Source organism: Natrix helvetica, assembly GCF_964273705.1.
Source record: "Natrix helvetica genome assembly, chromosome: 3".
In the NCBI taxonomy this organism is placed as follows: Eukaryota; Metazoa; Chordata; class Lepidosauria; order Squamata; family Natricidae; genus Natrix; species Natrix helvetica.
In genome coordinates this window covers 49173899-49198160 of record NC_138549.1, presented here as the reverse complement: position 1 = coordinate 49198160, position 24262 = coordinate 49173899, and the positions used below count along the sequence as shown (strand labels likewise).

The 24262-nt window shown below is 36.2% G+C and overlaps 1 protein-coding gene across 5 annotated transcripts in view; it reads left to right on the top strand.

Annotated features, from left to right (window-relative positions):
* MAP3K15 (mitogen-activated protein kinase kinase kinase 15) overlaps positions 1–24262 on the top strand; it is an 89909-nt gene that overhangs the window by 21186 nt on the left and 44461 nt on the right. Inside the window, exons 4-10 of one of the 5 annotated variants that reach the window (XM_081949539.1) lie at positions 3354–3425; positions 7250–7443; positions 17018–17186; positions 17790–17896; positions 21596–21766; positions 23260–23372; positions 23705–23885. In XM_081949539.1, the coding sequence (XP_081805665.1) occupies positions 3354–3425; positions 7250–7443; positions 17018–17186; positions 17790–17896; positions 21596–21766; positions 23260–23372; positions 23705–23885 (1007 nt within the window). Of the gene's footprint in view, positions 1–1246; positions 1835–3353; positions 3426–7249; positions 7444–17017; positions 17187–17789; positions 17897–21595; positions 21767–23259; positions 23373–23704; positions 23886–24262 lie in introns of those variants that run through there. The other 4 variants (XM_081949540.1, XM_081949543.1, XM_081949541.1 and 1 more) reach the window with 4 other exon arrangements.

The following is a 24262-nucleotide window of genomic DNA, read 5'->3' as shown; positions in this document are numbered from 1 at the left end:
GGATATTTGTGGGCCTGCTCATTCTGTTTGCTGCTGGCGCTGCCTGTTTACCTGTTTTCTTCAAAGCATTTAAAAAAGCAAGGGAAAACAACAGTAATTTAAGTATCTATTTCCTTAATATGATGAAGAAAATATATGCTCCATCCATCCATCCATCCATTTCAGTATTTTTTCTAGAACTGCCAGACTCTGGGCAACTTAGAAACATAATAGTATTAGAAAAGAATGATGGCCATCCAAAGGGAATAAGAAAATTTATTTTCTCATTTAACATCTAATATAAAAAAGACCGACAAACACCCTACCCTAAGGCCTAGGTTTTCAAAAACAATTTAAAAGCAGATGGGGTAATAGTGAAGAAGATTCTCTTACCCAAGTACCCATATCTAAAATAGCAGTCTTGATTCTGTACTTTTGCATGTATACTAATGCCAGATGCCACTATCAAAGCAACAGCTGCTCGTTTTTAATCCCTTTTGGCTGTATGGATGTATGTATCAGAGGTGGACCGGACCTGACTGGTAGTAATGGTAGTTCTCCCGTCAGAAGCTTTTTTTTTTAAAAAAACACCTTTTTTCCCTGCTGGTTCAGGCAAAGGAAAAAAGCCTTTAAAAAGTAAAAGAAAGAGGAAGGGGGGAGGGAGGGAGGGAGGGAAGGGAGAAAGAAAGAAAGAAAAAGAGGGAAAAAGAAAGAGGGAGAACGAAACTCACTTTTCAGCAGGGAGATTCAGCAAAGGAGAAAAACAATCTGAATCTCCAAACTGAGCATACCTGGCTGGAATTCTGGGAGTTGAAGTCCACAAGTCTTAATGTTGCAAATTTTGGGAACTCCTGCTTTAAATTGAAAAGCTGCTCAGAAGGAGGTTTGCAAAGTGACATTCAGCAGTTTGTTTCTGGGTCAACTGAACAACAAACTGGACAAAAGGAAGGATTCTTATATGGTTCTATGTTTTTGAAGTTTTGGGGTTTCTGCAATATGGGCTTTGTGTTTGGATGATTCCCTGCTTGTGTGAATGAATGGAGCCAAACTTTCTATAGGCTCCTTATCTCCTTATCTCTATCTGGCAGGAATGTGGAATGAGCCTCAGGCAGGTTTCTTTGTTAGCAGCTTGATTTTTCCTTTTCTGGGAGAAAGGAAGGAAAGAAGGAAGGAAGGAAGGAAGGAAGGAAGGAAGGAAGGAAGGAAGGAAGGAAGGAAGGAAGGAAGGAAGAAGAAGGAAGAAAGAAAGGAAGGAAGAAGAAAGAAAGAAAGAAAGAAAGAAAGAAAGAAAGAAAGAAAGAAAGAAAGAAAGAAAGAAGGCAAAGAAAGAACAGCAATTTAGGACTAGAAGGCTACTTGGAGGTCATCTAGTCCAACCCCCTGCTGCAGCAGGAAACCTTACATTGTCTGGATTATTGCCAGAAAGGAGAAGGGGTTTACTAGGACAAGGCTGCCATGCAGAGGAAGGCAGAGATATTCTTTGACTTATGACTACAATTGAGTCCAAAATGTTGGTTGCTAAGCAAGAGCATTGTTAAGTGAGCTTCATCACATTTTACAAGTTGGCTATGCCCACCACGCCCACAAAATAGGCCACACCCACAGAATAGGTAGTAAAACATTTTGAAACCCACCCCTGGTATGCATGTATGTATGTATGATTGGTTGGTGGAAAGTAGGAAAGATTGGTGGCTTGATAAATGCAAAAAAACACATACAAATCTAGTGTATTACAATATATTAGTGGAGTCACCACAATATCACAGTAAGAGCAATCCTAATCTGGCTAGGAAGAGTTCTCCTCACTTCTCTTCCCAGAGAACTCAAATAATTTTCCTTTCCCAGGAAGGTAAAGGTCAGTGTTTTTCCCTAAGAATTCTCAGAACAGCAACTTTTATTAGTAAATGACATGTTCAGTATCAAATAATTATTGTTGTGATAATTATTATTCTTATTTATGTCTGTGGAACTTCATATATTAGCTTTATACAGTTATGGCATTTGAAATTTTTGATTCAGGTATGTGTGTCTGACTGTGTGTTGAATTGGCAGATATATGCAATTGTCATGTAGTAAAAATGATTGTAATTCAGTAATAAATCAAAAGAAGAATGGAGAATTGGATGCTCAGTTAAAGGAAAGTACTAAAATGTCCATGATAAGATGCTGGCTTTGGAGAAAGTAATACTGATTTTCAAAATCTAATAAGGGATGACTTTTTTGTTATATAGTAGTCTTCTGGAGTGAGTGTCCATGCTTACTCTTAGTTTGTTGTATATTTTAAAAGTTTTAAAATACAAAAAGATTTATAGACTGCAGGAAATATATTTTTCTTTATATGTTTATTATTTAAAATAATCATTTGACATCTCTTCCCCTTTACAGAATGTTGAAATTGTAAGATTAATTTTGTTAGGGTTGGGTATATTGAGCTGAGAACAGAAATTATGCAAACTTTTATCTTAAATTAAATTAACGTGTCTATTGGGCCTCTGAACCTTAGTTAAACTAAATTGGAAAAGCCTGTAGTTTCAAATGTTTTGAATGAACATACTAGTATGAAATTAAGTTTTATCTTACAATAAAATTCAAGGTTCATTACTACTGCTTTTTTAAAAGACTAATTTAATATTGAAATGAAATTTTATCCTCCTTTATTCCTATAAAATAAACAATTAAAATGAAAAGTTACTAATGTACAGCATTAAAGAAAGATTGACTTATCAGCAACTTCTTATGTCCCAGAATTTATTTTTCCAAACCAGAACTGGCCTTGCTTATAATGAAGGTTTGCAATATTCTGTGCCCACTTCTGAAGTTTGAAGAACCTTGAAGTCTGAATTGGTGAATGCCCATTCCAAACGATTTTTATAGAATTATTAAAATACTTAGCCTAATGGATTTTAAAGAAATATCCTCGCATGACCCAAAGGTGCTTTTCAAAAGCCAACTGGACTTCTTGTTTTTCTTTCCTTGAAAACGTTTCATTTCTCATCCAAGAAGATTCTTCAGTTCAGGAACTGAACTGATAGATAGAAGAAACTGATAGAAACAAGAAAGTCCAGTTGCCTTTTGAAAAGCACCTTTGGGACCATCATGACCTGGATGATTGAGAATCTCCATAGACGTATCTCAGCATGAAAAATTAAGTGTAACTGTTATCAATTAATATTCTTGCTTCCTAAGGAATGTTTATAATTATACATTCCATTAACCTTTGTATTGTATATGTACATGGCAAGCATACTGACATACATACATGTATACTTTGCTGTTTTCTTTTTCTTCTTTTTTTGTTAACATTTCTTTCCTTTTCCATGTGTCCTGTTTTTAAAATCTGAATCCTTCTCTTCTTCCATTACAATTTGGAATAGGCTGCCAACCATAAATCTTTTCTTCAAGTACAGCTACCTCCAGAATACCATAGTGGTAGTATGATGGGCAAAGTACGTATCACTCTTTTCTGTTTACCTTTTATAAATGTTGCGATACGCTTGCTTCTCTGACCTAGTTTTAAAATAATCACTTCTTGAACATTTTAAAAATTGTTCTGTTTTAACTCTTGGTGCTCTTGAAATAGCAGTGTTATTTTACCAGAGTCTTTGCCACCAGTGCTCTTAGGGTAGCAATCTTGAAAACCAATATCCTGTTTCTGTAATTGCAGATGCTGTGAGACATAGAAAGAGTCCATAGTGTCAACATTCTCAAATTAGCATTATTCCAGAATCACAACTAATATGAAAAAGAGCCTATTTTAACCACACATCAATCTTCCAGTACTCTTAGATTAAACCAAAATATTTTTATTTAGAATGGAAATTATTCTCCTTGGTCCTTAATGTTGCTAGTAAATTGAAGAATTGAACATGACCCCACAAACAATATATCTGATAAGCAGTGTTATTAATTTTACCAAATGGAATGTATCCATTCTTTAAAGTTATCATCTACTTTGTCTGGTGTGTGGAATACAATTGGTTTCTGTTTGCAATTCATACATTTGCTGTACACATACTGGAGAAAGATGTTTATAAAAAAAGATTCTATGGATTTCCTTTCATTTACTTAGGACAAAGATTTTTAAATTTGTTTCAACTTGCCCATCTTCAGTTATAGAAGCTCTTTGCCCTAAATGTTCATCTGCTTAAGTAAAAATCCAAAGTCAGAGATATGATATTTTCATGTGAGGTACACATCTATGGAGGTTTGTTTCTAATAGGTCTTCTGTGGCACTACTTTCTTTTCATTTTTTCCTTCTTGGCTCTTGTCCTTTTAACACTTCTCAAATTCTTTCTTAAGTATATGCAATGTTAAGTATAGAAAACATTTTTGTAGCATCACAGTTAAATAGGCAGGGAAAAACCTCATTGTTTTATTGATTTGAGGTTTTGTACACATATAGTATAAACTGCCAATTGGTACTGTAGAGGGATGCAGTAGCTCAGTGGCTAAGACACTGAGCTTGTTGATCAGAAAGGTCAGCAATTCAGCAGTTCGAACTCCTAGCACCACACAATGGAGTGAGCTCCCATTATTTGTCCCAGCTCCTGCCAACCTAGCAATTCGAAAGCATGTAAAAAAATGCAAGTAGAAAATTGGAAACACCTTTGGTGGAAAGGTAACAGCATTCTGTGTGCCTTCGGCATTTAGTCATGCTGGCCACATGATCATGGAGACGTCTTTGGACAGCGCTGGCGTTTCAGCTTTGAAATGGAGATGAACACCGCCCCCTAGAGTTGGAAATGACTAGCACATACCTTTACCTTCACCTAAGTAAAGAGAAAACGTATTTAACAAAAGAAACAGAATAAAGTGAGATGTAATTGGCTCAATCTTCCCCAACATTACATCATGTAAATTTATTTACAATATATTCAAATTATCTCAAGATATGGGATTGCAGCCAAAAAATATTGGGAAACGTCAAAATTGGGAAAGGCAGAAGGAATTAATATTACTTCCCTTATAATCTCATAGTGATTAAAATGTCTGATGACAGTCACACTCTCTAATTTAACATTCAATGAACATCCAGATCTCTTGAACCAATCGGTTTTCATGTCTCTGCTGCAGATCTGATAGGATCTCTCTCCATGGGGAAATCACCATAAATGAAGCTGAAGCTGCAACCAGCTGAAAGGAACCACTTATATATAAAAAAGTCCTAGTTCTAATGCCATGGCAATGGGTCACTACCTCTATATAGTGGCTTGTGGTTAGCTATTCATAAACCATTCTAACCCCATCAGAAGGATTAGACCCAGAATCCTGGGATAGTATAGTAATAAAGAGGAAAGCAGGAGGGAAGAATAGGGCCTTTTTGGTGTGTTTTGATCCTACCACCTTTGAAGCTAAGGCATTTGTTACATAGGACAGTACCTCTCTTTCCCCGGAATTGCTATGAGGTACTGTTCTGGAGCAATTCAGACTTTTTATACCTACATTAACAAAATGAGTAAAAAGGTATACATAATATATCTTCCCCATATGGAAAAATATAGCATGTACAGTTTTGTTTTTACTTTAAAGGCCTTAAATCACACGATATAGACGTGGTGTTACTGGTCTCAACAATTTTGAAAACAGAAAAAGAAAGATATAATTGGTAAAACTATATAATTCACCTTCATCAGATGACTGATATCCCCAATTCAGAGGGAGTTAAAAAATCCATTCATGGAAAATGAGATAATGAATGGATTATTTTTCTTGCTGGCTAACGATTAACCGTAGAATCAGAAACTCGCATGATGAAAAGGCATTGATTTCACAGCATGAAATCAGACAGGTTCAGTCAGTGTTTCAATTGTGAACTGTTCAGATAAAAGAATGTAAGGCCATGGGTCTATAACCTCAGCACTGTGACACATTAGTAATCAGAAGACAAATAGAAATTAATTCCATTTGGGAACCATTCAAAAGAAATAACCAAAGGTCAAAATAAGGGTCAAGGAGCCCAGACCATACTCTCCCTTATCAAATACCTGCTAATCAATTTCAGATTAGCAGAAAATAGCACCTTATATTAATTCACTGTCAGATAACAGCATGCCAATGAAAGAAAAAACTGGATCACAAATCTTGCCCAAAGCCATACAAGGACAAGCTATTGAATATCAATAGCCAACAAACCTCATTCCTTCATATCAAAGCACTGACGATATTATCTAGCCTGGTAATAAAACATCTTCCTAAAGAAAAGGCCAGAGAATCCAATAATTCAACCATGAGCTAAACATATTATCCACTGTTAGAGCTATTATACAGTGCAGGGCAGAAATAGAGGGGGGGGAGTATAGAAATTGTTTAGGAATGCATTTCTCATTTTCCATGAAAAAATGTAAAATGTTATGCTTCTTTGAAGATGTGATCTTGGTCACAGGATTGTACAACATACATCTCAAGGAAAGAGTGTGGCTTTTTCAAATACTGATTGAGAATTTAACATTTAATGTGGATTAAAGTTCAGCGTAGCAAACTTGCTTTCTCTCCAAGTTTCCTATGATATTTTAAATACCCTTTCTTAACAATACTAGGAAGAATTTTAGATCAAAGTGAACGGTGAAATAGTAGTTCAGCATTTACACCATTACACATTTAATTGACTGTAGTGCTGCATTTGGAGATGTTTCTCATTGTATTGAATAGGGCTCTACGTTGTGCATGGTTTTTCATACCACTTTAGAGCAGAGTTCCCAAACCTTTCCAGCTTTGGAGATGGGGGGGGGGATGGTTCTGCGCACAGGTGCAGTTCCATTTGAATGAGAGGTGCACGCTGCGCATGCCACTCATGCAAATGAAGCACCTGCGCCTGTCCGTTGCTCATGCAAATGGGGATGTGCACGCACTTGCCCATCCCTTCCATGGCCTAGGGACTGGGGACTCCTGCTTTAGAGCTAACTATATGAGAAGCTTCACTTGTATATTAGCTTCATTGAATTTAAAAGAGTAAAGAACTCCATTTAAAGACTATATAGATTCCTATAAAATTATCATAGATTTCCTCTTCCTTTGCAGTAACTGCAGAGGAAATATTTGACCTTGTAGACTAAATTAAGGCCTTATTAAATCCATGTTTACAAAACTAAATTTAAAATTGTGGAATTTTCCCACGTAGGCATTTTATGTCTTTTTACATGGTCTTTTGTTATAAGGATGAAAGCTGATTGTATTTTGCATAAATTTCAGATAAACTTTTAAAATTTTATTTCTGTATTGTTGTTGAGCTTTCTTTTTAACATGCAATATTTTAATTCATTGTCTTCTTCAGGCTTCAAGTGGCAACTATCATTTCATTCCATACATTGTATCATCATGTGATAATTGTTTTTGTTGTGAAAATGATGCCCAGCGGAGAGCATCTGAGTATATCCAACCTAATTGGGATACCATCTTAGGACCACTCTGTGTTCCGTTAATGGACAAGTTTATCAGCCTACTCAAGGATATCCATATCACCTCATGGTAATCTATGACTCTTTAATGGTTTTATATAATCATTTCTTTTTCTATTTTTTTCTTTTAAAACAAAGCTCCAGGATGTACTGCAATCACAATATTTCTCTGCTTAATGCATATATGTGCTACAATAAATGAAACTTCTGTACTTTCTGGCATAGAATCAGGGTTAGAGACAAGTTCATCCTACTTGCAGATCCAGAGTTTGTTCAAGCCCTTTCTTGTTCCTCATTGGAAGGAATGTATAAAAGATTAAAGTAGTTTGCATAATGTAATTTTCAGAAGAAATGCTATATTAAAATGTTAAAAAAAGTTTTTTTAAAAAACAAAATATGCCAAGAGTACAGATAGTCGTCAACTCACAACCACAATTGAGCCCAAAAACTCTGTTGCTAAGTGAGAAAGTTGTTAAGTGAATTTTGCCCCTTTTTGAGACCTTTCTTGCCATAGTTAAGTGAATCACTGAAGTTAAGTAAGTAACACAATTGTCATGAATCTCGCTTCGCCATTGACTTTGCTCATTAGAAGCTCACAAAAGGTGATCGCATGATCTCATAACAATGCAACCATCATAAATACATCACAGTTGCTAAGCAATTGCTAAGCAGCTGATTTTTGATCATGTGATCCTGGAGATGCTGGATCAATTGTAAGTGTATAAAATGATCATGTCACTTTTTTCAGTGTCATCGTAACTTCAAACTGACATTAAATGAACTGTTGTAAGTCAAGGACTACCTGTATACATATTGCTGGCTACCTACTAGGCATACCTTAAGAAATTGATCTAAACCTTTAATGCACTAAATGGATTAGGAGCTAATCATGTAAGGGACCATTATCCTGTTAATGGACCTGACTGAGTGTTAAAATCAATAGGATTTTTTAAAGAGATACCCCACTTCTGTTTTCCTGTTAGATACTTGTTGTTTTGGCAGATAAGAAAGCCTTTTTCTCTGTTTCTGCCATGCTAATTTTGTGTGTCTCATTCTGTCTATGGAGATTCTTTGGAAGCCCCTTTGGGAGTCTCATTCTCTTATTATTTAGTAAAACTATAAAGACTTCCACACTATGATTTGACTTGTTTCATGATTTTAGTATTTACTTTATTGTTATTTTTTATTATTTTAATTAAACAGAAAACACACACAAAAACACTCTTCATTACATCTTCCAGAAAGCATGTCGATTGGTTACAATTAAATTTCGTGCGTTACTACAATCGTTCTTTATATTTCATTCAAATTGAATTGTACATTTTAAATCAAAAATCTTTATACCATCAATATACCAACATTCTGATTTAACTATATTTGTTTGAAAGTACTTTTGTCATGTCAAATGTCATGATGAGTTATCTGTTAACGAATAAACATTTTAAAACCGAAAACATTCTATAAGCAGCTACAACGTTCTACTTATTTATCACCTAGAATTAACTAATTTTTTTATTTTTTTCTTATTTTTTTTCCCCATTCGATTATGTTTTATTTGGGTTTCACCATTCTTAACTTTCTTATTTTACCCATAATTATTATTTTAAAATTTTGTTACATTCCTTCATTGATTCTTATTTCTTTCCTCCATCCACCTATGCCAGTGGTCGGCAAGCCGCGGCTCGCGAGCCACATGCGGCTCTTTACACATTTTAATGCGGCTCTTCTGTGTGCCGGGCGCCCGCTCCCCTCCCTCCCACTGTTCCCTCTAAGGTGCACGGCTGCAGTGCTTTCTGCTGTCACAGGCGCCGGAGGCTGGGGAGGTCCTTTGCAGATGGCTAGAACTGGCCGCCCGCAAAGGACCTCCCCGGACTTGTTTTGGTGAGCGCGGGGCGACTGACGCCAGGAAAGCAAGCCCGGAGAGGAGGTCCTTTGTGGGCGGCCAATCCTAGCTGCTTGCGCCCGGCACTGCAGCTAAAGTAAAGCCCCTGCCGCTACAGGTTTTAAGGAGGAAGACATGGGGGGGAGTGACTCGCTAACAAACTGTACTTTCGCTTTATCTCCTTTGGCCTTAATCTGTTTAAATCGCCCTCGGTATTGGGGGGGGGGGAGAAGACACAGAAGATATTGCATTTCAATGACACTTTGTGGCAAGGACACGTGTTTCAGCCTCAAAACGACTCCGAAAGCGGCAAGCGGGGAACTGCAGCCACTTCCCTCTTCCAACAGCCCCCCCCTCTGGGAAAGTGGCTTTTGTCGGTTGTCTTTTGAGCAGCCAATCCTAGCTGCTTGCGCCCGGCGCTGCAGCTAAAGTAAAGCCCCTGCTGCTACCGGAATATCTGCTGCCGCCTCCTCCTCCTCCTCTAACAGCACCCAACGCTGCGGCAGAGGTGAAGCCGCCAAAGCTCCCGCTGGCGCCCCCGCCCATGGCAGCGGCGCCTCCCCCTCTGTTCGGAGCACCTGAGCTGGGCCCTGCGTTACCCTGCCCCCTCCTCCTCTGCTGTGCTTTTGAGGAGCCATGAGGCCGCGGGAGCCAGTAGGAAGGCGGGGGGGGGGCAGGAGCAGGGAAAAAAAGCCTCATGGCTTCTCAAAAGCATGGCGGCGGCGGAGAAGGCAGCAGGGGTAACGCGGTGCTCCGAGTGGAGGGGGGCGCCAGCGGGAGCTTTGGCAGCTTCACTCCAAATGTAGTGGTGCTGTTGGAGGAGGAGGAGGAGGCAGCTGTTGTTCTGGTGGCGGCAGGGGCTCGTCGACATCTTCAGCAGCAGCCCTGCCCCCTGTGAAAAAAGCCGAAGATGGATCCACGCAGATGACGTCGCCGCAACATGACTGGAGGAGGAATTCTGGGAGTTGAAGTCCACAAGTCTTCAAGCTGTCAGGTTTGAAGACCCTGGGTTTTTTCTTTTTTCTAAAAGGGTTAGGGGTGCAAGGGTCTTGCAACTTGACAGCTTTAAGACTTGCATGCTTCAATGCCAGAGTTCCTGAGCCAACATGACTGGAGGAGGAATTCTGGGAGTTGAACTCCATAAGTCTTCAAGCTGTCAGGTTTGAAGACCCCTTGGGGTTTTTTTCCTAAAGGGTTAGGGATGCAAGGATCTTGTAACTTGACAGCTTTAAGAATTGCGTGCTTCAAATGCCAGAGTTTATTGAAACTAAAAACAGTGTACCATCCTATGTATTTTCGGTTTTAAAAATGTGGCTCTCAAAATAAATTTCAATCGTGGTTTTGGCGAGATTTGGCTCAGTTGAAAAAAAAGGTTGCCCACCACTGACCTATACCATTTGTCCCATATCTGGTAGAATTCTTTTTTTTAAAAAAACAAAATTTTATTAGTTTAAAAAAAAAATCAAGGAAAGGGGTAATGGGTAAAATTACAAATTTTGACAGTTAATTATGCAGGAAATGGCCCTCCCCCCATTCTCATAACTTTCATTTATTAATACATTAAATTATTGCTACTTAGTAGTATTTTGTCAGCATAAACTTTTATCTTCAAACAATTTCAATCATTTTATATCAAACAGATTTTCTAATTCATTTTTGTGATCTGAGTTTTCTCAATGTTGCCTCTTCTCCCCGCTCCAGCAGAGTTCCGGCACCTCCCGTGTCCTGTATGTCCCGTGTAGTATCATCAGGTTTATCTAGGAGGACTTTATTTTTTTCCATGAAGGCCTCAGCCTCCATAGTTGTGTTGATTCTAACTCTCATGTCCTCCCAGAATATTAACATACCTTCTGGCAGAAGCCACCGAAACCACACCCCTTTCTGGTATAATTTCTTCGCTAGAAGCGAATAGTTTTTTCTTTTATCTCTAACTTTCTTTCGGATTTGTTTCAGAATGGTTATTTCTCTATCCTTGTATTTTAGTGCTTGCCCCCTTTGTGCACTCAGAATCTCATCTCTTGTGGTCTTTCTGAGAAATGTAATGTGTACGTCCCTTGGAACATTGTGTGTTCTGGCATATGCTGAATTTACTCTATAGACCAGGTCCATGTCCCACCCCATCTGTTGTCTGTCTTTTTTAATATATTCAGCCAATAAATTTGTCATAATATCCCTCAGATCGTCATCATCAGCCTCAATTACATTTTGAAATCTAAGAAAAAAAGACATCCTTTCAAATTCCACTTTTATCTGGTGGTTCTCAAGTTCTTGGTTTCCTTTCTGCACCCCCTTCACCTCCCTCCTCATCTCAGCCGTCCCCTCCTCCAAAAGCTCCAGTCTCCGTGAATTTTGGATCGCCCGGTCTTGATTCTCTCTGAGCTGCTCGTTCATTTCTTTCAATTGATTTTTTAAGTCCTCCTGCCCCTTTAAGAGTTGTTGAAACATCTGTTGAAAGTCCACCTCAGGGGGCTTAGGCTGGAACAAAGAAGTTAGTGTCTGTTGTCCGCTGGGGCTGGACGTTGAAGATGCTGGGGCGGACCCAGCAAAACCCGGTTTCCCCGGTGGTGGTCTTTTTGGTGGCATTGTAGTAAGCAAAGCTCAGAGATGACAATGTCAATACAGAGAGGAAACAATTGGGAAGGTGGATAGCCAAGAGAGATCGCGAGGTAGGAAGTCCAGACAGATAAGGACCTTTTCTCAATTCTAGTTCCAGGCAATAAAGCAATAAAATCCTTTGTTCTAAGTCCAGAGTAAAATATAACAAGAGATTTCTCTGAGTGTCACGGAGACAAAGACAAATGCCAGCAGTTTCTGTGGGTGGAGTCAAATTTCAAAGTACAAGGAGACGACGGAAGTGTGCCATCTTGCCCTGCCAGCTCCGGGATCAGAGAGCAACAAACCAAGAGTTTTCAAAGTTTTCAGAAGGAAACAGATCATCACCTCATTTTCACAATTACAGTAAAAGAAAATCTGTGTTTGCTATGAGCGTGATTTCATTCCAGGCTCCCCCCCTTCCTCCTCGGGGGCAGAGAGCAAAACAGTTTAAAGCCGCTTGTCCGAGAGGGGGGGAAATCCCCCTCCCTCCAGTCACACTTCCCAGGAACAGGTTGAACAAGTTTTTTCAAAAGGCTGACAGTCTTTTTATTTTCCTTCACTCATGAAAGGGAACGGGGGGAATCTCCATCTCACCGCATTGCAACTGCGTCCTTCAAATCTTCAGTTTGTCCAACTGCCTCAACGCGAAGATGCCGCAGCGCCTCCCCTCTTGCCTCCCGATGCCTAGGGCGATGCGGGGAGCCCCCCTGGCCGCTGCCGACACAAGGGGTCCCCCGCTACGCCGCCCCCTCGGCAGGAGCCCCTCCAAGGCATCCTGTGCCCCCCCGATCAAAGGGGAGCCCAATATCTGGTAGAATTCTGATTCTTCTTTTCCCTGAATTTCTTTAGTTAGTTTGTCCATTTCAGCACAGTCCATAACCTTTCTTATTATTTCATCTTCACTTGGAGTTAGTTTGTTTTTCCATTTCTGGGCATAGGCAAATCCTTGCCGCCGTTATTATATGTAGTATTAAATACTGGATTTCTTTTTTGTATTTCGCAGACATTATTCCTAATAAGTAGATTTCCGGTTTCCATTCTATTTTAACTCCCGTTATTGCCTCCAGCCAATTTTTGATCTTTTTCCAAAACTTTTTAGCCTCCTCACAGGTCCACCATAAATGGTAATACGTTCCGTGTATCGATTCGCATTTCCAACATTTTGGGAAAGTATTTGATGATATTTTAGCTAACCTTCTTGGTCCCAGGTGCCATCTATAAAACATTTTATACTGGTTTTCCTCGTATGCGACCGAGAGTGTCATTTTTAAGTTTGTTCCCCCAAATTTTTCCCATTTGTCTAATTCATATTATATCCAAAGTTCTGTGCCCATTTTATCATTTGTTCTTTTACAATTTCCTCTTCCATTTTATGCTTCAGGAGAACTTTATATATTCTCCCTATCATTTTTCTATCTGGGCTTTGAATGATTTTATCCAATTCGTGTGGTTCTGTTTCAGTGTCATATAATTTGGTATCTTTATTGTATTTAGTTTTGATTTGAAGGTAAGTTAACCAGTCAACTTCCATGTTCTGTTCTGCCAATTCTTCAATTGTTTTTAAGTTTCCCTGTCTATCAATTAAGTCTCTATATCTTAGCATTTTGTTCCAATCTATAAAATTTGGATGAGTCGTCCTTTCTGTCGGTGATAGCCAATTCGGAATTTTCACATAGTGGGGTTTTTTTTATTTTGAGCCATTTTTGCAATAACGCTCTTCTAATTAAATGTTTTTGAAAGTATTTGTGCGTTTTATTTTTATCATCCCATAGGAATGTGTGCCAGCCTGCTTGCAAATCATGGCCTTCCAGAGTCAAAATTCTTTTATTCTTTAGCTCTATCCAATCCTTCACCCATGTTATTGATACTGCCGATGCGTATAAATCCCAATTTGGTAATGCTAAACCTCCCCTCTCTTTGCTGTCTTGCATTGACTTTAGTTTAATCCTCGCTTTTCGTCCCTGCCAAATAAACCTAGCAGTTATATTGTTTAATTCTTGAAAGAATTTTTTACCCGGATTAATAGGTGCGGCTTGCAACAGGAATAAGATTCTTGGTAAAATATTCATTTTAATTGTCGCTATACGTCCCATGAGTGATAGTTGAATATTTTTCCAATTTTCTAACTCTTTCTTTATTTGTATCACTAATTTATTATAGTTATCATCTTTAATTGTGGAACATTTTGCCGACACCCAGATCCCCAAGTATTTCACTTTCTTCATTATTTGCATTCTGGTTATTACTTCCAGTTCTTCTTCTTGCTTTTTTGTCATGTTCTTGGTTATCATTTTTGTTTTGTTTTTATTGATCTTTAATCCTGCCACTTCGCCGTATTCTTCTAATTTTTGAATTAATTTCCGACTGGATTCTAATGGGTCCTCTAGTACAAATACTAGGTCATCGGCATAGGCTTGGGCCTTATATTCTTCATTTTTGAGTCTTAAACCTTTTATTCCCTGGTCCTTCCGAATTTCATTTAATAAAATTTCCAAAGTCAATATAAACAGCAAAGGAGAGAGGGGGCATCCCTGTCTGACTCCTTTTTTATTTCGATCTTCTCTGTTAATTCTCCATTCATCAGAACTTTGGTTGTCTGATTGTTATAAAATCCTTCTATCATTTTTATAAATTTTCACCGAATTTCATCTCATCCAATATTGTTATTATATATATATATATCCAAATTACATTGTCAAATGCTTTTTGTGCATCAAGGAAAACCAGTACCATTTGTTTTCCTGGGTGCGCCTCATAGTACTCTATTATATCTAGGATGATTCTCGTATTATTTCTAATGTGTCTGTGGGGTAAAAATCCATTTTGGTCTGGGTCTATTCGTTCATTTAAAACCTGTTTGATTCTTCCTGCCATTATTGCTGCAAATATTTTATAATCAGAGTTTAGTAATGAAATTGGCCTGTAGTTTTGAATTTCTTGTAGGCTGGTTTCTTCTTTTGGGATTAGCGATATTATTGCTTCTGTCCATGATTCAGGTATCTTGGCTTTTCCTAAAACTTCATTAAACATTTCCACCCCTAACTCTTCCAATATTATTTTATTATATTTGTATAGCTCCACCGGTATTCCATCTGGTCCTGGTGTTTTATTATTTTTCTGGTTTTTCAAGACTAGTTCCACTTCGGCTAACGTTATTGGACTGTTTATCGCCTCCCTTTGCTCTTTTGAGATTGGTGTTATCTTTGCTGTGTTTAAATAATGCTTTATTTTATTTTCTTCCATACTGTCTTGTGCGTATAGTTTTGTGAAGTATTTATGAATAATTTTCTTCTTTTCTTCTGCTTTGTATTGAATTCTTCCCTCATCATCTTTTAATTGATATATCATCCTTTTTTCTCTTTCATTCAGTCTGTATGCCAGCCATCGTCCAGGTTTGTTGGCTTGTTCAAAGTAATTTTGTCTGGCTGCTTTAATTTTCTGCGCTAATTCCTTTTGATTTATTAGGTTGAGCTTATGTTTGATTATCTCTCTTTTTTCTTTTTTAATTTTATTCTTTGGGTCTTTCTGGAGTTCATCTTCGGCTTCCATAAGTTCCTTTTGCATACATTCTTGTTGCTCAGTTTGTTTTCTAGTTTTCCTCGCCATATAGGCAATCGTAAGGCCTCTTGTGTGTGCTTTCATAGTGTCCCAGAGATTTTGAATTGAGGTATCTTCTCTTTTATTTATTCTAAAAAATTGTTTTAGTTCTTTCTCCAGCATTTGAGTGTATTCTGTTTCGTTTATAATATTTGAATTCATCATCCATCTTTTTCTTCTTCTTTGACCTTTCCATCTTAATTTTATTGGATTGTGATCTGCCCACTCATTTGCTTCTATTTCAATTTCATCTACTTGATTGCAAAGACCAGATGAGATCCAAGCCATGTCAATTCTTGATAGTGACTGATGGGGGTTCGAATAAAAGGTATATTGCTTTCTTGTTTTGTGCCTTTCTCTCCAAATATCATGTAATTTATATTCCATTGCCATCTCAAAAAAGGATTTGGGTAGCATATTTTTTTTCGTTTTGTTTTTCTTTTTGCTTTCATAGTCCATTTTTTTAATCCACTATTGCATTATAATCCCCAATTAAGCAAATATTTTCATATTCTAATTCATTTATTTTGTTGTGTAGTTTTCTATAGAATTCCTCTTGTTTCTGATTTGGTGCATATATGACTATTAATAATATCGGTTTTTCTGTTGTCTCTAATTCAATCATTAGTATCCTGCCTTCTTCATCAGAGTAGACTTCTTTGGAATTTTTTTTTCCTTTATATAGGTTGCTATCCCTCTTTTTTTTTTCTGCTAGTGCTGTGTATAATTTCCCAGTTTTTTATTTTCCAATAAGTTCTTATGCTCCCTTTTAATATGCACTTCCTGTATGCAGATTATATCTACCTTTAGTTTCTTAAGTTTGTTAAACATCTGCGCTCTTTTTTTTGGTGCGTTCAGTCTATTTAAGTTTGTTGAGATAATTGTTATTTCCTGGTCCATCTTTAGATGGGTTTTTTTTTTGTTGCTTCTAGTTTGTATCTGACTTTTCCCTCTCGCACCCTCCTTTTCTGCTCTCTCTCTTTCTTGCCTCTGTTCTTCTTTCCTGTTTCTTTCTTTGTCTTCTGATGTTTCTTCCTCTTGGCCTCGACTTCCCCTTTCTAGCTCCTTTTTACTTCCTTGTTCTTCTTCCCCTGTACAGTATTTCTCATAGAATTCCTGCGCTTCTTCTATATTCTCTATCTTATATCTTTTTCCTTGCCAAGACACCAGTACCCCTTCTGGTAATCAACCATCTGTACATTATTACTTTATTGTTAATTTTAATCTTAACTTTTAACCTATGTTGTTTTGTTTTGCTTTGCTTTTGTTTATTGCCTTGACTAGTCAAGATAGCAAGAAGACAGGGTTAGATTTCCATTTTCAGTTTGAATTTTGAACTGGGTTTTTATTATAATGGGGTAGAAACATAGGATCTCTCTATTCATAACATTATTTATTTCTGTTCAGAAGATACTCACCAACAACTTGCTGAAATGACCAGCTATGTAAATTGAATTAAGATGTAAACATCCTGCAGAGAAACCAGAGTCTATGGTTTCAATGTTTTGTACTTTAATATGCCAGACAATTGTTAAATAAATTTGTATTCCTATTGTGCTTAATTCCTTAGTACACATTATAAGGAAAGTCTGTTAAATGACATCAGAAAAGCTAGAGATAAATATCAAGGAGAAGAACTTGCAAAAGAACTGGCTAGGATTAAACTTCGTATGGATAATACTGAAGTCCTGACTTCTGACATAGTGATCAATTTACTCCTATCCTATAGAGATATCCAGGTATGTTACTTTTGCCTGAAAATGCAGAATTTACCCATTTATGGAATGGATGTTTCTGATCTTAATTTTTCCCCTTTAAGAACATCGACTTTAAGTTCAAAAATGCTTTTCCTCCAATATTTTGTGTCTCTATGATATTCATCAGCCTTAAATTGAAGTTGAGGAAATGAATCACATAAACAGTTGTTATGCAATCTGAATGACCTTCAGCATATATACTGCATATCTACTGCCCTTACAAATATATTATCTATAAGGCTACTTTTAAATTTTCACTTCTGACTTTCCGTCAGTTACAAATAGATTAATACTTGAAAGAAGACCATCCATCTAGAAGAGCCACACCAATGACTTTTTACCAAAAGCAAGGATAAATTCTATTCAAGATAGCATTAATTCCTAAATCCTGGCCAATTCAGAGTTATATAGTTGTTCCCTGTAAGCAAAGAGCATCTTTCTGTCAGTTGTCCTTCTGTTAAGGACAAGCACCATAATTTTTTTAGGAGTTGTTGGTCATGCCATATTTGCAAAGTAGGAAAAAGAGAAATGCATGATGCATGAGTTTTGTTTATAAGTTTTGTTATTATCCTTTGCTACTGCTAGGATTATGATGCTATGGTGAAACTAGTGGAAACATTGGAAATGCTCCCAACTTGTGATTTGGCAGATCAGCACAATATCAAATTTCACTATGCCTTTGCACTGAATAGGTAAGCTTAAATTTTATGCGCTTTATTCTAATTTTTGAATATAGATATTTTATGCAATTTTATGCAAACCATAGATACCTTTGAAATAGCTTTACAGTTAAAGTTTCATGGAGTGAATTTTCAAATTTACTGGATCTCAGTACAATGGACTTGCACAAACTCTGCTGCCCTTTATATAACTATGCCATTATGCAAATGATGTGAGTATTTTGTGAAAAGTGATGTTATTTTCAGAAAGATATAATCACTTCACAAGATATTTGTTAATAACGGGCAACATCCTCCCAATTAATTAATTTTTAATTTTCATGCCATAATTTTACCTAAAGAACAAAATCATTTTCTGACCCCATTTTATTCAGTTTAACTGGCATTTTTAAATATATTTCCAGCCATTTCTCATAAACTTTCACTAATTCTACTTTCAAAACAGTCCTTGGACACTATTAGATTGGGGTTCAGTTTCAGAGACTGATAAATATCAAATGTATAGTATACCGTATTTTTTGGAGTATAAGACACACTTTTTCCTCCTAAAAGAGGCTGAAAATTTGGGTGTGTCTTATACTCTGAATGTAGCTTTTGGAAGCTTTTTTTCCAGCCCTAACGAGGTGCTAACGAGTTGCTTCACTCGTTAGCACTTCATTAGGGCTGAGAAAAAGCTTTGAATATTTTTACTGCAGCATACTGTTGGAAAAATTTCCTGTTTGTTCCAGCTGGGAGAAGCCAACAACAAAAGATTTGAAGACTGCCTTAAGAGGTCCTTCTTTTGTTCAGTTTCTATTTTTGGGAGATAATCCTCTAAAGGGGAAGGCGGAGAGTTCCTATGACTAGTGATTTCTATTCTTTTGGGGATAATCCCTTTAAGGGCAAGCAAGAATTTTTCCTATCGGCTATCTGAGTTTTCTCAATGGTTTCCTTCAGGCAAATGCTGGGCTGGTTTGTTGATTCAGCTTTGTTACATTTTTAATAGCTGAAGTGCTTTTGGCTGAATGCCCAGACATCTAGTTGAGCTTATTAAGAGTTTCCCTGGCCGCCTGGGGAAAGAAAAAAGTGGCAAAAAGTGTTGTTTTATTATACTATTATGTTTGCTTGCGTTTCTGGTGTTATGGGAATAAAAATGAATACCTGATAGGCAGATTTTTTCCCCCTTTTTTCCTCCCCAAAAACTAAGGTGTGTCTTATACTCCAAAAAATATGGTAGTTTACTGTAATGAACAAGTTGCTTAGAACTAATAGTAAAATAGATTTGCATACATTATTCTATTGAATACATTTCTCAGCAGTAATGCAAATTTCTTTTTATTCTTTAATATTAAAAATGACTATTTAAGAATATTGTTGCGATCATTTTCGATGGTTTCTTGAAAGTCAGATTGTGAAATGTTGAGGTACTTCAAATAATTCAATATTTTTGAACATTGATATTATTTCTGTTTTATTTACATATTTGTGGTGCCATCCAGAGTCACTTGTTGAGATGAGTGACTATAAAAAATCAAATAAACAAACACACAATAAATATTGTATTTATATCCCACCTTTATATTGCACAATACAGAATGGCACAACTGCCCAAAATAACCCAGTTACATGCAGTGGGCTGAGGGAGCAAGCAATTGGTTCAAAGTTTCCTAACTGGTTTTCATGTCTAAGAAAGGACCCAAATTCATGGTCTCTTGGTTTCTAGTTCATCACCTTAGCTACTACACCAAACTGTCTTTTTATATTTATGTATTTCTATTTTAATGTATGTACACAACCACTCTATCTGAATTGCACTGAATTAGGCCAGAATCAACGTCATGCTATTCCATCTTTTTGAAGATCAGTCTGGCTTTCTTTCAAGATTCTCTATGCTTAGGACTTATGCTCAGGATAGAAGAAAACTATAATTTGCTACAGTATATACTGAGCAAAAAAAGGTGCTTATAATAACTATGGAGTAGTGGTGAGATTCAGCCAGTTTGCACCACTTCAGGAGAACCGATTGATAACTTTCTGAGCAGTTTGGCAAACTGGTTGTTGGAAAAAATCATTAGGGCAGAGAACCGGTTGTAAAATTACTTGAATCCCACTACTGAAAGACATATCTTTGAGGATACGCCATTTGAACTACCTAAGCCACTTAGCTAAAGCAAATTATTGTAGTTATAGTCAATCTACTCAAAATATTCATTATTGATAAGCACTAGGTCAGTTCCTTGCTGAATATGAGTATCATTTTTTTAAAAAATAATTTTTATTGAATGTTTTGATCTTTAAAAACAGAAAGAAAAACACAAGAAAAAACAAAACACAAAACATACATAACAATATAAATTAATTATACAGCCTTCTGTATTGGCTTTTAAAGTATCATTAATTTGCAAAATATTGTGGCAAATATCTTCTGCTTCATTCCCTGGACTTTTCCAGCTTTTTGTTGATTCCAAACTTTAGAGAATATTGTTACTTCTCTTCTTTTACCTAACCCAGTTTCAATCTTTGTTCTAAAGGATACATTTTTGTACCTTGCAGAAAAGAGGGATGATTTGAAAAATCTCATTTACAAGATCTTGATCTGATCCATGCCTCAATTTTATCATATTCTTTAACAATTGAGCTAACAACTGAAAGTGTGCTTGCTGTTCAAAGATTCAATGCATGTTATGAAAAGCATTAATTAGTAAACTAATAAGCCAGCTGTTTATTACTCTTACAGAATCCCTTAAATCATAAAGTTTGTGCATTGACTTTACTGGATACTTGAATTATTTATAGATCTGACAATGTGCAACTTTCTTTCTATTATATATTAACAATATTTGGTTAGAAACACTTTAAGAGTCTTTGTAAAAAATCTTTTAAACTGCAGAGTGTTTGCCAATTGCATTTTTTCTTCTTTACATGAATGTGTTATCTTTATGTAAACAGTGAAAGGGTATTTATGTACAGTATATTAGCATGCATTTGTTTAAGTCTGCATCCTGAAAAAGTAGTACTAATGAAACTTCTTTGTCACATCATGTTGAAAGATTTTGCTATTGTTTTACAGTTGTATTGTCTATTTTTACAAGCCAAATATCTAAGATATTTAATGTTTTCAAATAACCTTTTTCTTCAACAACATGAATTTATTTCATTGACAGCTGCACAAAATGAATATTAGAACTTTGCTGCACCTTAGATTCGGTCTCCAGAAAGTGCTTCAGAGTACTTAGAAAGTAGCACCTCTGCAATATCTTACAGTAACTTTATCTTTCAAAGGTCATTTGGCACTCCGAAACACCTTTCAGATATTGATACTGGGAAAAAAAACATTCATAGAAAGAGGAAAAGAGCTGTCTAAGGTCACTTTAGATTCCATAGGTTTTGTATTCTATTTCTAGAAGATATGTAAATCTGAAAAAATGCTAGCAGGAAATTATTGATTGATTTGTGTAGAAGAACAAGGAGTCTGATGACACCTTAAGCCCATCAAATAAATTATTGCATGAACTATTTGTAGTAGAAAGTTGTGATGGAGTAGAACGTTATTTACAAATCTAATAAATGTCTTTAAATTACTACAAGAATCCTTATTCGTTCTACTGCAGAAGACTACATAAATTATATTGGGGTAATATAATTACATAATATTGTTAGGAACAAAAAGTTTGTCATTCTATGTGGTTTGTGAATGTGTGTAATTAAATCACGTTTTTGTCTGAATTTTAGAAGGAATATCATGGGTGACCGGGAAAAAGCACTGCAAGTGATGCTCCAGGTCTTACAGACATGTGATCATCCAGCACCAGATATGTTTTGCCTATGTGGGAGAATTTATAAAGACATATTCCTTGATTCGGACTATAAAGACAATAGTAGTCGAGACAAAGCCATTGAATGGTAAGAAGTGTTGAATGGTTCAGTACCAGTATAAAAATAGAAAAGAAGAGTATTCTACTAGTGAATTCCATATTCACTACCAATTACAGGTAGTCCTCAACTTACAACAGTTAATTTAGTGACCATTTAAAGTTACAGTGGAACTGAAAAAAGTGACTTATGACCATTTTTCATGCTTATGACCATTGCAGTATCAGTCACATGATCAAAATTCAGACACTTGGCAACTGGCTCATATTTATGATGGATGCAATGTCCTGAGGTCATGTAAGTTACTATTTGTGATCTTCTGACAAGTAAAGTCAACGGGGAAGCCAGATTCACTTAATAACCCTGTTACTAACTTAAGAACTTCAGTGACTCACTTGCAAATTTGGCAAGAAAAGTCATAAAATGGGACAAAACTCACTTAACAAATGTCTCTTAACAATATAAATTTTGGGCTCAATTATGGTCGTAAGTCAAGACTACCTGTAGTATCCTATCTCATAAAAAGTGAATAAATAATAAGAGAATATATTCAGATAAAATCAAATGGAAGGCACTCTGAATTTAATGAAAGCACCTTCTTTTCTTATTAGCAGTGGCCAACCAGCTTCCAAGAACAAGGAAAGGCAACCTAGGATTGTTTGATTATCAGAAACTAAAATTTTGAGTCATTATTATCATATCCGACATATAGCTTTTGAAGTCATTTAAACTGGTACACATCATCAGATCCTAAGCATAAAATTCTCCATTGTATGATGGAAAGATTTCTCATGAAATCTAACGAAACTTTAGTTATAATATTGAAATACAATATTTTTTCTCTTTATTCCCTCCGTTTTTTAAAAAAAACTATTGATTCCCTTTCTGTTTAGCTGGCTTTTTGTTAACTACACAAATGTTTAATCTGCACTTCTAAAATAGAAGTTCACCTTTTCAGTGAGTTTTATTTGCCTTTTTCTGCATTAGTTCTAACAAACTGAAATCCATTTTCAGCTGTGGTAGCAAATTCTCATACTTAATATTTTCTTAAAACAACACTACAAGCAGTATTGTTAGGTGCTTCTGAACTTGACAACCCAGTCAGCTCAGTTGTAATTTAGACCCATGTAAATAAAATTGAAAAGTCTGGAAAAAAATGAAACTGGAAAAAAATTGTTTCTTGGAACTTTAACTTTGGGGATATCTTATGTTGCTTGTTCTCTATGACAGCAGCTTCATATTTCAGTAAAATTGTTTATTTCATTAATTAAATCCTGTATTTTTACATAATAATTTAAAATAATTATATTTAAGGCAGAACTATTTAAACAGTTTGATACAATTTAAAAATTATACATGTCTTTTCTTCTCTGCCTTATATTGGATGATTAAAGTCTGCATTCTTATCTTTCCAGGGAGTGTGCGAAGAGGGGGCGAGATGGAATCAGTTCTGTAATATCTAACATGAGATGAGATAATTATTTTTCTTGTGTTACCCGTTTGATTAAATTTTGTTCCTGCAGGTATCATAAAGGGTTTGAGCTCCAGTCAACTCTGTATTCTGGAATTAACCTTGCAGTCTTGCTGATTGTTTCAGGGCAGCAATTTGAAACTTCCATGGAACTGAGGAAAATAGGTAAATGAATAAAGGAAAATATGTGTAGTGTTGTTAGTCATTTAATTTAATGAGCTGGATCCACCTTTCCCTCCCTTCCCTTCACAGTTCCAGTCACACAAAGTTCTATTTATTTATCTAGTTGTATGAATGGCCATAAACATCCAATACTTCTCAGCTACTATGTTAACAGCAATTGCAAGAGTATTGTTGAATTTCTAGCTTTAAATTTTGTAGAGAAAAATACAAATACAATTTCTCCTTCCAGTTAAATTTTAGATTATAACCCTTATAATTAGAAACACATCACCCTCTCTTAAGTTTTGGAATAGGATTCTTGCATTCATTTGCAGTCTTTTTATATGTTTGTCAAGGAGTACGGTTAAATAGTTTATTGGGAAGAAAAGGGAATCTGGAAAAAATGAACAATTACTGGGATGTTGGACAGTTTTTCACCGTAAGCATGTTGGCCAGCGACATTGGTAAATCTGTCCAAGCAGCAGAGAGACTTTTCAAATTGAAACCACCCATTTGGTACGTATCATCACATATTTTTTGTAATTGTAGCTCACATTTACTAGATTTTGTTAAGTTTTCTCTTTATTGTAAGCCACGATGGTCTGTCTGTGATGACTTGAATCCTTGCAGACGTTTGTTTTTCCAAATTCCTGTATACACACTAACACTTCTGCTTTATTTTGATATTTTGCTTGATGAGGAATTTTGAAAAACATAAGAGTTTGCATAACTATTTATTATGATTTGATAGGTCCTACTAATAATATAAACTGGTTGTAGATTTAGAGAGTTTTCTCTCATGAACCAATAGAGCTATAATGTCTTTTTTGTTTTCCCAAAATATTCACATGATAATTTGGCTGCAAATTTTAAATAAAAAATCATTTGTGTTT